The sequence below is a fragment of the Diprion similis genome, chromosome 8, assembly GCF_021155765.1.
Source record: "Diprion similis isolate iyDipSimi1 chromosome 8, iyDipSimi1.1, whole genome shotgun sequence".
Taxonomy (NCBI): domain Eukaryota; kingdom Metazoa; phylum Arthropoda; class Insecta; order Hymenoptera; family Diprionidae; genus Diprion; species Diprion similis.
Window position 1 is genome coordinate 7,735,044 of NC_060112.1, and position 19,128 is coordinate 7,754,171.

At 38.8% G+C, this 19,128-nt stretch overlaps 1 protein-coding gene across 5 annotated transcripts in view; it reads right to left on the bottom strand.

Moving 5' to 3' along the window:
- Window positions 1–14,035, bottom strand: part of LOC124408757 (proton channel OtopLc) — a 30,131-nt gene extending 16,096 nt beyond the window's left edge. For 2 of the 5 annotated variants that reach the window (XM_046885921.1, XM_046885920.1), the window contains exons 1-3: window positions 10,182–10,381; window positions 5,818–6,056; window positions 3,638–3,777 (exon numbers count right to left, since the gene is read on the bottom strand). In XM_046885921.1, coding sequence (XP_046741877.1) covers window positions 3,638–3,777; window positions 5,818–6,027 — 350 coding nt within the window. In that variant the 5' untranslated portion in view covers window positions 6,028–6,056; window positions 10,182–10,381. Of the gene's footprint in view, window positions 1–3,637; window positions 3,778–5,817; window positions 6,057–10,181; window positions 10,382–13,958 lie in introns of those variants that run through there. The other 3 variants (XM_046885919.1, XM_046885922.1, XM_046885918.1) reach the window with 3 other exon arrangements.
- Window positions 14,036–19,128: the final 5,093 nt, after the last annotated feature.

Genomic DNA, 19,128 nt, shown 5'->3' on the forward strand with positions numbered 1-19,128 from the left:
GAAAATATATTAACCTACTTGAGGTTTCTCTACTTGAAGCATTGCTCGAAATCATTTTGAAAAATGAATTGAAAAAATAGTCATCAAAATAATACTTGCTACGTAGAAAGGCGATGAGTAATATTTTTTTCTACTTAAGAATATTCCTCAAATTGGTGGAAAACAGTCCAATTGACGGAACGTGGGAAGTGCAATGCAGAAAAGTAACGATTTTCCTTCCATCATCCTCATATCATTTACTCATTACTCGTGGTAAATTAGAAATTCAATCCATTCTAAATTCGTGCGGTTCTTGTCTAACGATAAGTAAATCAGAATTATCCACCATATCCATCGGCAAAAGATTATTTCTGAAATTGTTGAAACGGGGTCACTTCTATTGAGAAGATTTACAGAAGAAGTATGATTATCCTGAGCTATTCTAGCTGATTCCGAGGTGCCGTCAATGTCTCTACAGAATAAATCAGCATGCGAGCTGTGATTCCATTTATAGTCATATTGCGACTGGATCCTGATATACTGACCGACTACTCATCGCATTCTCCGCTCTACTTGGACGAGATTGGAATTAAGGCGAGTATGTAGGGTAAATTCGGAGTGAAGTCTGATTGTTTTCATCACATTTTCGAGTCTGCATGCCTCATTGTCCAGGACTGAAAAACAGCAATTGGAAGGCGAAGTATTTGGCACATCACCCAGTGCTGTTCTCAATCCGCGAAGCATTTCAGGAGCATCGATTTATCTTTAGAGCCAACGCGTTCCAACGTTGTAAAGATTTGGAAAAAGGAAAACCATGGTCACCTAGGCTGCATGCGCCGTTCCAAATAAGCTGACGAAAAACCATTGTTCAAAATTTAACTAAAATGCACCTTCTTCCAGCTATGGTATTGATTTCGGAGGAACAATCGGACGTGCTGCCGCGAATGTGGTGTTTTGCGAACTAGCACGCTTTCGATGAAATAGTTCAGGGGATTTCTGGTCACAGGCACGTCCTGGAATCTCCGAGCGAACTGGGAAGAACGCAAATTGACCTGGTTCAGATCCCCGGTGGTAGCAGGTCGCTTCGAGCACTGCATGTAATGCCGAACCTCATTAAACTCACCTCACAAAACGCGTTTTCCTCCGACTTTTCACAGAATTATTCTTTACACAGGACTCATGGATTATTGAAGACGCACATATTCGCTGGTCAAAATCAATTTTCGGTAGATGTAGTTTATTCAACGTCACTTTTGAGCATTACTGTACGTGTACATTTTTGAAATTTCTTCAGATTCGCAGTCGAATTGAGTGAAAATTTTTTAAAGTGATCATTTTGTGCACAGTGTACGTTCTTGGGAAAATTTTGATAATTCGTCCAACCTTTTGTAATAAAAGATTTTAGAAGGTATTTATTTTTTCACAAGAACTACGCTGATGACTAGAAATTCAAGCTTCTGGATCTTTCATAAAATGGGTATCATTGAAATAATTAATCGTTTTCTCAGCAAGTTGCTGCGTACATTTTCATAAACATCGATGAAATCGAATCGTTAAGGATGAGAAATGATCATTGAAATATCGAAGAAGCAATGTTATTATAATATTTTCCAGCTCAAGTATAATCATAACACAGAAGAGCAATTTAGTCAATAAACGTCACACAATGCGTAACGCTTCAAAGTACTCATACCTTAATTACGAGCTCAGTTGAAGCGATAGAGGAAAAAATCAGGTACGTCAATTATGTCGGATTAGTTTATGAATGCATCTTATTATTCTATTAAGTGATTTATGCCTTGAACTGTGCGATACCGACCTGCCTCGATAGGTTTCATATAATTGTTTTCAAAAACGCCTAAGCTTACTTTTAATTCTTGAATAATTAAACAAAAATCTTGCGAAAATTCTTTTGATAACCTAGGTTCAGATTATTTTTCAATTTTCTATTTGACACATATTTTTATTGCTGTTCAAAAATACCAAATCCTTTTACCGGCAACTTCATTCTGAAAGCCGTAACTTCTATATACCTATACGTTATCGGTTATGTATCTCATCTGCTTGAACGAAGGGCTGATCCCACTAGTCCACTTGCTTTGAGATGAAGACTGAAACACTATCGCTACTTCAATTTAGGTAAGAGATTCCGTCGCCCAAACTTTGTATCGGTGGCGTTTTACGTGCAGGCCTCATCTGGTCTTGGCAAAGAGATAACGGCCTACAGGTTTCCTGTTCAACGAACGCCAACGTTGTAACGGATTTGATTGTGTGTCGACGTCCAAATAAACGATCGCGCGGGAAAGCAAGAATAGCTTTATATAAATATATATAAATATACTTATACGTCATACGCTCAAATTCATTCTCAGTCTCGGTAAAATCATTATACATAAGATTTGGCAGGATCCGTTATATATCGATTTCGTATATCGAGTTCCGAAAGATATCTGTGATTGAATAATCGCAAAGATAAGGCAAGTCAGAGGCAGCGTAGGCAGTCCATTTTACAATGCGTTTGAAATTGTCACGGTTGGGTGAGCTTATCGTTGAAGAAGATTTGTATTGTTCTCAAATGAACAGCATGTTCTGTTATTTTAGGGGGATCAATCGAACAACCGGGTTGGCTTTGAGTTTGCTAAGGTAATAGGTTATTGATTTTATGTTTCTGACGCATAACGAGCCGGTTATTATTATTATAATTCATATAAATATGAATTGACTCAGTTGGAATTCCAATTGTACAAAGTCAATTAACTTAATTTTGATCGAAGGATTAACAAGGATTTCGACAAAATATGTAATCGACAAAAGTCAAATTACAACTATTCCGAACCTATGATAAATCCAAGTCTATGCGAGTAGATCACGCACTCGTAGATTTTTCTCCTCAAAATGAAAGAATTTACTTTAGGTGACCGAAAAATAAAGCTGCTTATTTTTTTACAACATTGACACCAATTCCTGCTAAGTTTTAGAAACTTTCACACTGCCATGATTTTTCAAACTATTTTTCACTATTATTAGAAATGATTGTTCTGCTCATTGTTATCGTTGAACCAAACGATATTCCTTTCATCAAAAGAAACGTTTATTTTGCCATGATTGATCGCGATATTTAATAAAATCAACGAATCTAGATTTCTCTATCGGACTTTGATTCAATAAATTATACCCTAAATTTTCTCTGAAACTCGTCACTTAGTGCTAGCAGTTAGACAACCGAACTTGCATTTCAGGTGAATACTGCAATTTCTGAAAAGATTTGACTTGGCAACTGACGTAAACTTCGTCAGTTAAATAAGGATATATTTTCATAAATAGCAAAAAACCGACCTAAAACCTAGTTTCAGTTGCCTGTCTGTAGGCACTGAGCCATGATTTCCATAGAAAATTCCCAATTAAAAAAAAAAAAAAAAAAAAAATTGCAGATTAAAGAACTCGAATTGCTCAATATAAGCAAACATGTAGCTATGGTGTGGCGTTAACTTTATTTTGTTTAAAAATCACTACACTTTCGTTATACGTACTAATAAACTCTGTGTCTAGACATATAGCTTTCCCTTGGCCTTAGGAAAGAATCGAAATTGAAATCGAAAAAAATATGATCGTAATTCCGTCTTACAGTGCTATTTATTAAACTTAAGGCGCTACTTACTTGGCATTTTTGGGCAGTACTCCACTGGCTGGCGTGTGTGTTGGAGTTAAGCATGCAGGTGGTGTGTGCGACACCTGGGGAACCAGAGGTTGCCTTGCGTGGGCTGGTGAAGTGTGGGATCCGTACCCATCAGCGTTTAACTGTGGCAGAGGAAAATATAAGAAATTAAAACAATTTTTCACATTCGTTTTTAGAAGCAGAGATTAAAACCACGGATGTCATCCACATAGCAAAATAGAGGGGTATTCACTTGTTGCAATCGTAAACCACTTTGGAAATCAGTTACTTTAAAATGGTATGAAAGCATGGAAACCATTGCAATCACTTGTCACCCGATCTATGAGTGAATACCCTCTCAGAAAAATTCGTCTCCTTTTGTATTAATATGAACCCTCTGGTTACATGAATAATTTATTCACTGTAATTTTTATACACTGCTTAAGGGAAAGTAGACTATACTGTGCCATCAGGTAAATCATACTACCTTATATGAAATTTACATTGCGTGCACTATCATTTTCTATAAAGTGGTACGATTTACCTGGTGGTACTATAAATATATCCTATTTTCCCCTGTGACTTTAATAAAATGTCTTTCTTTTAGAATTTCAAATTACCCTTGTAATTTAAAAAAAAAAATTGAATATTTTCCAAATCTGCTTCGTGAGATTAATTTTCAAAGGTTGTGCATGCTGGACCGTACCAAAAATTCCCCATTTTCAAACCACGTAGTAAAACAACGTTAGCACTTGCGCACTATTGAAATGCTATATTTTACACACTAGACCTTTCTTTCGCGCATGCGCACTTTCAAACAACTTAACTTTAAGTACTTATCATTGACTAGTTGTTTACTTAACCCTAATTTTACGAGCTGTTAGTGGCAGCGTTGTTGCTTCTCAAATCAAACTGTTTTTCATGGGTGTTTGAAAAAATAGCGTGTATCACACGTGTGGATGGGCGATATCTGACTTAGGTGATTCCAGCATTGGCTTTGCATTCACATTTATCGAAAATTGCTCACTTTTCGCACTCCTAACACAATATACTGCTCCAACTGAGAAAATGATAGATTTCGATACAAGTGCGTAAAAAAAGCGCACGTAGAGTAAGCTTTCCCATTGATCGTGCTTTTCGTGCGTAAGGTGCTACTGTTTTATACATCGTGCGTACAGTGAAGTCATTTCTATACAACATTTCGATATACCTACATTACGCACGCTCTTAAAAAAAGTTATTATTAAATATCCTTGATGTATAAACGTCCATTTTTTATCGCCGTACGAATGTGGTCTATGACATTGAACACAATGTGACGATTCTACGTACAGCTATGAAATATAATCTACATATAATCAAACATCGTCCCATTGAACTTTCGTCGTAGTGCAGAAATGCGAAAAGTAGTATAATCCGCGAATAATGGACTTGTGAAGAGGACAATTTGCCGAAAAATAACTAGCTGTTCAGAACGAAATGCATCATTAATAAGTAGAGCGTATAAAACTGTCTACAATGGCGACATTGAAATAGAAGTAAGTACGAAGCTCGAAACGGTTGCTACTCCAATATTTTTCTCTACGATAAAATTTACGGTATTAAGTTATATTACCTATATTTTAGTGATCTTTTTCACTTTTAGCATTTCAGCTCTTACATTTCTTTTACTTTATTCTCATAAAAACACGCCTGTTAGTGAAATTAGTGTTATTCTTAGAAAAAAAAAACAAAAAAATAAAAAATAAATAGTAATTAGTTACTAGTTTACCCTAGCAAAAAAAGTTATTTACCGGATAAACTTGGCTTGTACATTATTAGTTACCGCTCCATAACATCTATGCCCTACTGTGAAAATATCGAGAGTTTCCGATGAGGTGGTGGCAAGGTATTCCTAGACGTATATATAGCACAGCCACGATTCCCTCCTCGATAACGAGCATGCAGACAATAAGTTCCTGGCTGGAACCCAACCTTCCTACCAAATTTATGCCGATATCGGAGATCGAGCATGTCTCGACAAATTGGTTTACGTACTTCATGGCTGTGGCGTTGTTCAATTGCATTAAAGCTGCTGTATAGCTTCGGGGTTTAAAATCTCATTTGAAGTTTGAAATTAGATAAAAATCGTAACTCGGCGAAATGACGGTGCAGATTGGTTAGTCGGGGAAGAGCTGGGTCACCTTGACAACGGTACCGATGAGAGAATCTGGCGGCATTTCCGGAGGGTCAGGAATTACCCCGGGGTTTATGTGCGCTGCGTACTCGTTGTGGTGTTTCGACTCTTTGACGGGGGTCCCGCCGTCCAGTCTCTCCATGTCCAAGCTGTCTGCAGGCGTAGGCTGAGAGAGTAGTCTCTCCTTCATCTCATGAAGATACGGGCACCGTTGCATCTCCCCAGATCCACTTTTCCCCCCTGGCTCTGAAACAATGAAAAATACCGATTCTCATTAGCTAGGGCATATGTACAATGCATGTTTTCATTTATTGCATTGTATTTCATGGTGAAACCACCTCTTTCACCACAATTCTCGATCGCCTCGTTGTTGGAATATAATAAAATGGGCTTCCCCCCCCTCCATTCTGCCGGGAAACCATAATTTATTTACAAAGTAGTATTGATGGTTAACTTTTGCGTGAATGCAAACTGGACTTGATCGGTGAACTTTAGTAGAATAATCACAGTATCCAACGCGAGTCGAACCATAGACGCGCAGTAAGGTTAGAATCAATATGGCGTCCGAGCGTCGCGTTGCTTCTGTTTATACTTAGTCCGTGATGGCAGCATGCTAGGCTATACGCTACTGTGACTATACGGCAGGGAAGAATCTTAGTTGAAATTCTCATGGCAGCGTGACAATGAGGACCTGAGCCACAACTCGCAAGAATTGAAAGACATGTTACGTCGTTCAGGCGCCGAATCTGCAAAAGGTTAGGTGTGAAAGGATTTCTGCAGTATTCTTTGCCTCACGTGTGAATTCGGGGACTTTTATTAGCTAAAGTGAGCTAAATCTTTCGGGTATAACCCCAGACAACACAAAACTTAAAGTCGTCAAAAAGATGTCTAAGAGATGTCTTGGGCACCATTTCCTGACACCTCATAGACGCCTGAAAATGGCGCATAAGATATCCTTTGCACATCTTTTTGACAACTTCAGGTAAGACTTAGAAATCGTTAAACATACCGCGAAAATCTATGAATTTCACTGTCACACTGAATTTTTATGTTTCAGAAAAACTGCGAGATGATTCTATCCTGAATTTCACATCAGCTCGCGTATTTCGAAGAACGACAAAAAATTTGGCAACAGTTGGAGACCAGGGTATATGAGAAGTCTTGAGCAACATTTATTCAACGAACTTTACAGTCAATTGATATGAGTAAACCTAAAGACAACACATCAAGACCGAGCGATACTCGAAAATAAAAATATTTTTATGTAATTGTCAGTGCATTAGATACCCTAGGGGAAACGACATTAACACACATAATTATGTAAATAACAATACATGAATAAACGTTTTTGAAAATGAATGGATGCAACAATTGTTCTGTTACCTTTCGATAACTTGGCGATTCTGTAGGTATTATTATTGTACACATGACAGATGGTCGATAGAAATCTGTCTTTTTGATTGATTTGTATTCGAATTTCAATTTGGCAGTGTTCGTTAGATTTGTTTACCAAATAGAATAATAGATATTTATTTTTCGATCCAAAAACAATTTTTGGCATAAAAAAAATTTCCAAATCATCTGCATCGAAATCCTCATCCCAGTTTCTTTAGTTGGGTGACTTGGGTAAGCGTTAAAAATAAATAAGATCTTAAAACTATAAGAGGTCCGATGCTGATCCATTTAGCATGAGATGAAGTGACTTCTCAATTGGCTTGTTCACACTTAAATTTTATATTAACTAGAATCAACTCTGCGCAGACACATGGATGTACAAGGGAATGCCAAACTGCAGGACTTTCGTCGATTTCAAAGGACTATGCCAGAAATAGTTTCCTTCCACAGCAGAAGGTACCTGTGATGTATTTACACCGCAAATACTAGACAATTTTTTTAATTTAAAAACACTAGACACTTTCAGAAGAAGTGGTTCATTTCCTGGAGAGACTTCTCGATGATACTGAACTGATGATGATGAACTGCCTGTTCTAATTTCTACGATGTACGGTAAACCTACCCCCCATCAAATCAGCTGAGACAACAAAGGCGTTTCTTGACATCACACTTGCAGAACAAGAGGAGCACGCGATAAAATTTTTTACAATATCGAGGGGGACACTTGATGGTAAGACTACAAAATTTTTGTGTCCATATGCTAGCGAAATCTGGAAGCAATCTTTACGTGCAGCTGTTACCTTATACAGAAATAGTTGGTCTTATTGAGAAAAATTCAACGTAAAAACGAATTAATCACTTTATCTTCTAATACACGGATGATAATGCACTTTGAAGTTCACAAAATAGTACATGTCCTCCACCACCTCTACGGATGGCAAGAGATGGACGTGCCTAAATCTCAACCCGCACTTTAACCCAAAATATCCCACTAAAACTGAAGACCTGCCGCCCGAAAAAAGACGCAAAAACAGTACTGGCAAGAGTAATGCCACTAACGAGACGTAACTGCCACTAGAAGTTGGGTGTACACTCGACTTCGGGACTTCAGAAGACTTCACATGATTTCAGGAGTGACTACCTCTCGGCCACAACCATCATATTCATCACAAAAGAACCGAGTTGATTCCGGTTTTGCGAGATCTAATGGATCATTGTCAGTGATGGATCATCTTGCCATCGAAGTATGCTATGGTGCGATGGTGTACTTGCACTATTTTTTTAACTTCAGAGTGCTGGAAGGCTTTCGTATTTGCAGGTAGAGAGATTTTCATTTTTACATTGGATTCCTCTCAAAATCTGATACCTTTGGATATAATGACAGTTTAGTTAATCAAAGACCATTTTACAAGGAAAAAAGTTTGAAAGAAAAATTTGTATCGTAAGAATTTTTTCACACCGGTAACCCAATGCATTCTTCCCATATTTCATATTCGCAGATGAATAACATTTTCTGAATATTGGGTTGATTGGTGAAAATTGCTCGTATTATTTATTTTCGAAATCCCACGTTCAAACGATGTGGAATGTGGAAAAAATCATTACGATACAAGTTTGTGAGTAAACATTTTTTCGATTTGAAATTTATTTTGATTAAGAGATAAATCGGTTTTGGACTAGTTGTAAGTTTAATTTTTGAAGTACATAAATCAAATTATAAAGACATGCTAGTCTCTGGCCTGCGAATCATTCTAAATGAATGTTATCTCGAGCACGCCTACATTCCTATTTTATTGAAGGGAAGCTTAACTGATTGTTTTGTTTTGAATTCACGTTATTCTTTCAAATTCACATTCTAGAGATATGTATTATTTTAATTCATTCCGACGGAGACGACGACATCCATTTTAGCAAAATTTCAATGGCTATAAATATTATTACTCTGCTTCTACGGTTGTTATTCTATAATATACATTAATCTGGTGGGTAAAGTGTCGGCGCAACATTTCGTTTCTTGACTCTACATCGTGAAAATTGTCAAAACTTCACGTGCAAGTAAAGTAACGAGTTTTTACAGGGTAATTTAAATTCATACATAGCCTCGTAATAAAATTATAGAGCAATGTTTTCCTCGAAACGAATAAAGATTGTTAAAAATGTTATAACAATTTTTTATAAGCTACAGCTATGACGAAGAAAATATACTCGGTGACTACCACTTTACCCGTAATTTATTATTCCAGAAAAACTTTTTATATCATAGGTTGGCATTCATTTTACGTTTCTAAAAGCTTGAATAGTGCACAAAATTTTTTTTTACCAGACTTTTACATAAATTCTAGTAAATGAGTGATGTATATTATTTTTATATACATCACTCACTATATATATTCAAAATATGATTAACCTTCGGAGTACACACCTAGTTTTTCGATGACCGAGTACACCCCGAGTCAGTAAAACCCTGTGCTTTTTTCACCGTTTACCATTTCAAAGCTACTCATCCCATCAACTTGAAATAATTCTTAGATATTCCTTAAAGATTGTAGAATCAATCCCCGTAGTTAAAAATTTCTAACATTTTTTTTTTAATGTGAAAAGGAAATTCGTGAGAAGGATGTCATTTTAAAAATTTGTCATGCCTAGGGTAAAAATATGAAGAAATTCATAACGGTGAAATTGAGCATAAATAAACCACAAGAACAAAAATTATTTACAAAAAACTCAATTCAACGAAAAAAAATTTCAGACTGATATCTACGAGACACCCGAGCCATACTCCACATCGAGAGATTGAGATCACTGGGCCTAATTAACAGCGTTCAACAGCTGGGGGGATGCTTTGATGTCAATATATTTACACAGATTTGCATCTTATTTTCGATTGTGAAACGAGCGTCCTCGGTTCGTCGGAAACGAGATTCTTTACAGCTTACATGAAGAGAAACGGAAGAAAAGCAGGAGTTACGTTCTTACGGAAGACTTATTTTTAATCCTCAGCAGAGGAACGCCTGCGATGGTGTTCCGACAACGAGCCGAGGTGCGGCACTCGTCAGATGACCTGCACAACCGCAGCCACAAGATTCATGGGATAAACACAATCACGAAATCACAACACGGATGCCGAAAGTTGGTGGAATCCATGCGCAGTCGGTCAGAGACCGCGGCAATCGAGCTGCACGACAAGGGCTCGAAGACCAGACTGCGTGGCGACCACCTGTGAGCGTCCCGGCGCCGGCGTCGCCGTTCGCGTCGGCGTTCCTGTCTCATCGACCCGCGCGTTTTACCATCGGCGTATGGCCCCTGAAAACTGACGGTGTGACGTGCGTCTCTTCAGGTCAGAATCACCCTTGAGATCCAGGGGGTAGCGAGGTCGATATGCAGAGAAATGAACGAGATTTTATTACAATTAGGTTCGTCTGAGGATTTTTTTTACGGTTTAACCAGAGGAAAATGATACAGGTAATTCATGCCCGGGCAAATCGCTTTGTATGTGGTTAAATTGGCTGGTTTACGGTGAGAGGGATAGTTTTTATACTGTTACAACATATGGTGAATTGAAAGTTTTCGAAATCGAGCTATTTTTATGTTATACGAATTTACATGAGAATATAATGTTTTTTCTGGGCGAAAAAATCATTACCAAGGATGGATTTCACTTGAAGTCCAGCGTAGGTACGTTTTTATTCACCTAAAGTCAAGTGAAGTCATTTGACCTTCTATTGGAGTTTTTCGACTTTGTGAGGTTACCCGAAGCGCGGAAAATTAATAGAAGTGTGGTGATTTCACGTGGAATCGCTTCGGGACACGTGAATTCACACGAAGTTCAATTGAAGTTATTTGAAGTCACGTATCCTGCAAATTTTAAAAGTTAGCTGTACCCTCGATCCCTTAATAGTCATCGTAGTGTAGCATGACGAAACGTTTTGCTCGATAGCTATAAGATATATAATGCCGTCGGTTGGCAGTCGGCCATGACACTTGTAGCATCTTTAATGTGTCTTGACGTATCCTTCCACTTTTTGTAGTATTTGAACTTGAAAGTATTTATCCCATTTGTTGAATTCTTAGATTATACTACGTGATCCTGAAAATCCTATTCAATAACTCAGGAAACAGGTTTTTGTAAAAATCAATAGATTCTTTGGTAATTAGTCCATCTGTCTGTCAAACAGTTTGTCATACAAACAGTCCAAGTCAATTACTGTTGAGTCGAACAAAAATTGGCTTCTTTAAACTAACCTCATTGGATTTACGAGTTGCAGATATCGGAGACTTGTAAACATCTGCGCTTAATGTCTAAAAGATGTAGAATTAGATCTGACTGCTTACCTTCATTTTTACATAAGAATTGCCCATCAAATTATTGTTATCTGAACATCCTGCAGGTCACAAACTTTGGTCTCTACGATTATCACGAGGGAATTAGATCAGAGCACTTTGCACCATGCGTATTTTTTTTTTGTGCAGTCAACGTAAGGTAGAACAGATAGAACGGTCTTATCAATGATACTTAAGCTTCCGATTATTAGTTAGATAAAAGTTCCACGGTCCATCGTGATTTTTGACTGTCAAATCAAGAATGACGTATGTATCAATGTTGAAATTTTTTATCAAATTCGCGTGCAATTACAGTTATTCCGCCTCCTTCTTTGTTTCACTGCGAACATCACCTATACCCAGGAATTAGATAAAAAATGAATCGAGCCAATATCACTAGTCCATCGAGATTCCGATCGTCCTAAGATGTCTATCAATGATCCGAATTCAAATGGTCAAACATTTGGTTCCGATATCTGCTTCCACTACATACGCACAGTACTCGAAGTAACGCTCGTTCAACCGGTATAACGAACTGCGATGTTGAAGCGCGGGCGAAAAGACTAAAACTAGCCAGTAAATAAACGGCATCGCTTTATGAACGCGATTCTCATACAGTGTCAGCGGTCCGGTCGTGCCGTCCCTTCACTCTGCCCCCAACGAAACGTTACAGTAGCAGCAGCAGCAGCAGCAGCCGCGCTTTGACGTCTATCCGAGATACAAGAGGCAGGCAGGTGTAAAGGAGGATGTGTACCGCGCGAAGTGCACCGTTCACCGTAGCTGATATGAGCCAAGTTCGAAGTGTGGGTGTCGAATCGTTTGGATTTCCAATGGATGGCGCGAAGCTGCTGCGAGCGCATGCATCGTCGTATTTCGCGGCGGCGATGCTCCCCTACGACGACGGCGTCGCGACGCGTCGCGTCACCCTAGCAACCCTGCGGCCAACGACGCCCCACGCGAGCGGTAGTTCAATGCCACGGACCAGTGAACGGGCTGAGCGAAGCACATCGTCGTCGACCATAAAGAAATCGGATCTGGTTCACTTTTACTTATTCAACGAAGGACCTTGGCTTATTTTTTAACCTACACGTTAAACGTCATGGTTGCATCTTTTCGCACCGATCGCGATGACGTCCTCAAGCTAAGCGATTTAGCTGCTCTCCGGTTATCATTCTTGGGAAGTCGTCGGGTAATTTGGGTTCATTTGCACACCGATATTGCATAGACTATGGAAATAGTGCAAATATATCAGCAGACCTATTAAAGGAGTGGTGATTCGGTGGTAGACATACGAGGTATAGCTGCAATGGAGTTGTACGATTTTGAAACGATATTTTCTGACTTTTCGCCATTAGAGTATCCGACGAAACATGAAACCTTCAGAAATACAGGATTTGCTTTCAATATGCTTCGAGCTATATTGTTATTTTACAATTGCAATTCCAATTAGTGAGCTCTTTGCCACGCTTGTGATGCGGATGACGGCACATTATCAGTGCCTCTAATGAATACTCCGATTATATATTTATTGAAGTTAGAAGATGCCAATTAATGAAGTTAAATCTAGTTAAATGATTCGAGATTCTTTTGTAATCCTGCGTGAGTTCAGGATACATTTTGTCTATTCAAAGGTCTAGAGAAGTTCGTCAAACGATATTCATTCGATTCAGTGCTACTCTGGCTGAGACTCATGTTGCTGAAGATCATTTGCTCGGTGAGAGATGAGTGTCACTGATCGATTCTCTGATTGATTCGACATTCGTGCAGATGTCTATACATTACATTTATACGTATATATAAATACAGTTTTGCCCGTAAAATTATTAGAATACGTGAAAAAACGATGTTTTTTTTCAAGCTACAATTTTAGTTTCTACACACATACTGTGCAATGTTTCAAAATTTTTATTGCACAATTATCTGACACTTCCTTTCGCCAATGAAATCGATATAGTCCCTTCCATACGATTACAACAGACGAATGAATAAGACATAAAATGCATTGTTTAAAATCATCGCAAGACTTTAAATCCATTGCGCAGAATTACTGTGCTTTGACACGAATTTTATGAGATTTGCTCGCAAGGGCATAAAACCAACCCAAAAATACTTCACTCGGAAATATGCCCTGGCTGCAAGGAGTATAAATCCAATATTTCGGGCATCGCGACATGCCCGCTTGACGCATGTCCAAATCTCTCTTTTTCTCGGACGGATCTTACCCTCCCAGCTCTTATACTTGATTCCAGACTCACCCACGTGACTCCAGACCTCACCCTCTTCCCTCTTTACCTCTTTTCGCGCGCAAATCTGCCTCAACTGTTCAGACGCTAATACGAGCCACCTGCTGATTGCCATTATCTCTGTACACCATGGCTCTCAAAATTGTTGCAGCATTATTCAATCACTCAGATCCATCGTGTTAGTACTTACGCGGCCACAAAGCGACGTCGAAGGCGTCGGTCGTCGGTTGGGTCTATCGCTGCAGTCTGGGACAAGGTGAGGCGAGTTTAATCCCGTCGACCTCTCGGCCAGACACCTTCCTCGCTCGGTTTCTCCTCCTCTCGTTTTTGCTTCTTCCTCTCGACCGGTGTACGGTTGACAATTTTTATTTTATATTAAAAATATTTTTCAAAGGGGCGCGTAACCGCAGCTCAAAATGCGCGGCAACGCGGCGGGTTCACGTCCCGATGTAAACAACGGCTCGACGCATGTGCGCGAGTGACCGCCAAACCTTCTTCAGCGCTCCCCTGCGCTCTATGTGCGCCGCTATAGTGCGCCGGTGTCTGTGCCTTAATTTATATACGTGCACAAACCGTGAGGGTGAATTACGGGGGTGGCAGCTACGCCATGACACAACCACCTCCAGTCGCCCCGTGCAACGCGGAGGGTACCTCGATCAATACAGGGCACAATCGTTCCTCCGTTCCTGCGGGGGTGGTGAGAAATTTTCACCCTTGTGAGTCGTGACGGGTTCGAACGGCTCGCAAACGCGTTCAACATCTTCTCCCTTAAGCTTTTGCCACCGTTCATTTTCTGCAAGTGGAAATACCCGCGGTTTTTAACTACGTCTAATCCAGGGTTACTTTTGCTCTTTGATCAGCGATAAGAGTGTCTATATAATAGGCGCGGCGAAAAATTAGCTTTTTAGGTTTCGAATTCACAATCAGCTCATATTCTGGGTATGTACTCTGATTAGATTCGTTCAATTTACCAAAAGCCTGGGCAGCGCGGCGTTCGGATGTCGAAGATCGTACGGTAGATTTACTTTGCAATTACTAGAGCACACGCGAACTAATTACTTGAAACTACAAGTTGACTAATGGTCAAAGATCGTTACCACACCGGTGAATGAGTCAGACCCGCTGGCATTTCGATTAGCGCATTGAACATTTCGGCTATGGGCTCGGCATAACACAATCCGGTGTTTTACACTTTGATGATTTCGTCCGGCACAGAGTATTTCACTGTTCCTGCTTTGTGTTAACAAGATATTTCGGTGGATCGCTTTTCTTCGGCAGATATTCGTGTAAAATAAAAACTATTTTATACCGTGAATATTAAAATTTTGCTGAGTTTCTTTCAAGTTTTTTTTCCCTTTTTTTTCCCTTTTTCTTCTGACTTGGCGTTCTGTAAGATAATTTTTAAGTTAGTATATGTATTCGCTTTGATATGATATTATAATTATTTAATTATTTATATCATTAATATTAATAATTATATGTAGCTGGCATTGTCTTGATGTAAAAATAGTAACAAATTATTTGTAGTAAAAAAAACCATAAAAACATTTACTGCTTATAGTGGCGAAGAAATGATAACCTCATAGTGGTATAAAATCAGAGATAAAATTGAAAAATAATAATTTTAAGAACATTGTTTATCACAATGAAGTCATGTGGAATCTATTGGAGAATCGATCGAGCAGATCTACTGGATGAGTAAGGCTTATTCCTCATACAGATTCCTTTACCGACATTTTACCGACACTTAGCCAAGACACAAACCTTCTTCCAGAATTTCGACCGTAGGGGATATCCACACTTTGTTTGACTTAACCGATCATTGGATCATCTAGTAATCCACCCTTACCGATCATTCGATTCTCGTTGTTATATTATCATGATTATTCACCTTCTCTTTTAAAGTACGTACACTACAACGGTGGAACAAATTCAAAGGGGCATAACGTCTGCAGTGCGGGTAAAACGGTTCGTTAAACACGATGCTGGCAATTCTATTCGTTCGCACTCGACTCCGTGCAATGCGTAACCCTCGGGATGAGATTTTCGATGCGAGGGAATCTAAAAGAGTAAAGCTGCAATCACCCACCAGACAGTCAGGCGAAAGCGTTGAGGTCCCCTCCACACTTACCAATCACAGTACGCGACGATACTACACAAAATAATCCTATGCATAATTCATATTGCGAGTGTACGACTGTATCATATAATACATTGTCAAAATTCTAAACTGGAGTCATCAATATCTGTTTATTATGTTTCCTTTAGATTGTAACTTTATCAAACCAGAATTGATTTGTTTCTTTTTTTCTTTGTTTTTTTTCGTGCTCTACTGAGCATTTACGCCATATGTAATTATTTTTTGTATATTTGTTCACAATGTACGGGGCTTGCCCTGTTGATCCTAATTTTAACTGTAATTTCATCTTTTTATGAACAATATCAGAAAAAATACATTATTATACCGCTTTTATCACAGAAAAATTCGTATTTTTCAACCTCCGTCTTGTCAATTTCATGTTTCGGGTAGATTTGTGTATACATCTTTTGCAGATTCAAAAAATTGCTATTTCTGTAGTGGATGGTAGTAGATAGAATGTAAAATATCTTTCTTTTGCAGAACAGATACGTATCGGTAAGTGAAGAGTGTTAGTATAGTAATTATCGTGAAGGATTGCAGATTATACATTTGAAGCGTAGTTTTATATTTACTCACGAGTTTTTGTGCATCGTGGGAACGGCGCACAGTGGTCGCATATCGATTTTAGCCGACCAAAATTCTCAACTTCTTCAAACATTCATATTTCACATACTATATGTTTATGTCAAGGATTTAGTTATTTTATCATGAGAATATAAAAAATTCAAAGGTCAAACTGTCACAGAACCTCCGAAAATATGTTTGGAACGTTATATCGTGAAATCCTCATGAAATGAGGTTGAGGATTTGAACTTGAGAAAGATATAATGTTCCTCCGAACTATAGCCAACGATAACGATGTGCATAACTCTTCATGTTCGTATTCAGATGACCAACGGCGCGATTCTAGCTTCAATATCATTTTCCGGAGGTAAATTGTCTCCGAGAGAGTTTCAAATGAGAGAAGTTTCACGTTGAGGGACGGAAATGTGCCACTTCTTGTCTGTTATGTTCGAGGTCACGATGTGGAAGCATTTAGAACAGTTGCTCGTAATTTATAATAACAGGCTTGAGACACCGAAGGATATCGATAACTCAGCACTGTTTCATTATTCTCGAAGAAATTATCGCAACAGATTTATTTGAAAGTTCTTGCCGTTGCGTATCGGAGGATATTACGAATTGTCGAATCGATCAGATAAAGAACGAAATAAGACTACGTCGGTGGACCAGCCTTCTGTTTAGTTAGAATTCAGCCGTAGTAATTGTCTTGTGAAAAACATAGTTCAGACAATTTGTGTATGTAGTTGTGAATACGATTAAATTTGTTTTTCTACAGTAATTTCGATTTTTCCTACCATGATTAGTCTTGCACGCGTGACGGGTAGAGGAGCAGGTATCCTCCAGGATATGACTCTGCTAAAAATATACCAGGAATAAGGAAGTCAAGTCTGTTTCGTAACGCGTTCCCACCATCAGTCGCAATTAGATGCAAGACTTGCGGGATGATTAATGGATGTGCACAGAATTGTTACAACAGTTCTGAAAAAAATCAAGATCTTCAAACATGGCTTCAAATTTGTATTCATGTTGATAGTCTGGAAATTGGGTGGAATTTGAGTTAGCCATAAAAAAATTAATTATAATAACGAAGGTATATTTCATCACGGATGTACGTGGCTATAGCTTATTAATTTTTGTATAATCATACCCAGCTATAAATTATTCGCCCAGATTCAGGAGACGTATGAATATTCGTGGCCAACTGCTCGTAGGCGGGTGAATGCAGTCGAGAATTATTTAGCCGATGGAACTTCTGCACGAAATCAGGGTGTCATATCAAACTCACAAGGTCAAGAAACGTTATCTACACGACCTTCCTCTGAAAATCTGATCTGAAAAAATCTTCTACTTCATTTTCGTCCAATTTTTTTTTTTATCTTCCAATTATTTTAGTTGTACACATATTTTTGGATGCAAATGACTACATGGAAAGAAACTGTCGACAGTAAGTTTGTTGTCATTAGATGCATATATGGGACACGTTCGATGTTTGAGTATACAAATTTGAGAGGGATTCGATTAAATTTGGGGGTCAGTCTCCGGGTGGCCCTGGCCTCTAGAACACCCGGAGGACGACAGTGAGGGCCACCGAGTTACCAAACGTAATTACATTCGCGGTAGCTGGGGTCTTGGTGAAACCGCCTTTCCGTTGGTTAATCGTGGAAGCCCCACCAGAGCGAAGTTGGGAACGATTCGAGGTATGTAGGTCACCGTCTCCACTGGCACGGTGTCCCCGGAGGTCGAACAGCTCTTTTTCTTTCCCAATTAATTCCCAACTTCGAACTTTCTGCGGTTGCTTACATTACACGTAGGTATATCGGTCACTCAATCGTTACAAGAAGATTAAAATATATCGCGTGACGCTTGAGCTATTAAACTATATTCACATCTTCCAAGGATTGTTCATGCATAAATAAGTGAACGTGGTTGCTCGTACCTGCGGTTAGTTAAGCGGCTGCTTTTTCAACGATAATTTAATCAACTATCAGCCGTATTGCACGTTCTGATCGATTCATGATGCATGCCTTGCATGCTGCAAGTCTTTGTAGATCAAGATAGTCATCAGATTTAAATTGGATTTGATTTTTTGCCAGTGGTTTCAACCCCAAGTCAAAGTCCCATGGAGAAAGATAACTCAGATTTTAATTCACCCAGTTAACCGTCCACGATCATCTGGGGTCTATACGACCTCAAAAACTGATGTACTTCTTATGGGACAAAAGATAAAAGTGACCACGAAGGGTTTTCTACATGTCGAATCTTGTAGCTGTGCCATGGCGTTAATTTCTCCAGGGATGTCATCTGCTAGCGAATGACACGTTACTTGTAGACAACTTTATTTACAGTTATTTGAGCCGCCACAAAACAGTTGAACGAAAGTGTGCGATTTGAACAATTACGAGTGGTCACTTTGTGACGCCATGATGAATGTTGACTATTTTGATCACTTTGTTGCTAGACATGTATATTTTTGTTTGTCATTTCTGACCGCAATTCACTATTTTATAGAAATTGATTTGCAAATCGAGGTTTTCTCTCAACAAAATGTTGTCAATTTCCGTAAAAAAAATTCGTATTCACCGTAAGCGGCTTTTGACTGGGTGAACGACAAGCTATAGATAATAATCGAGTTTGAAACCTACAAATTGTAAGCTCT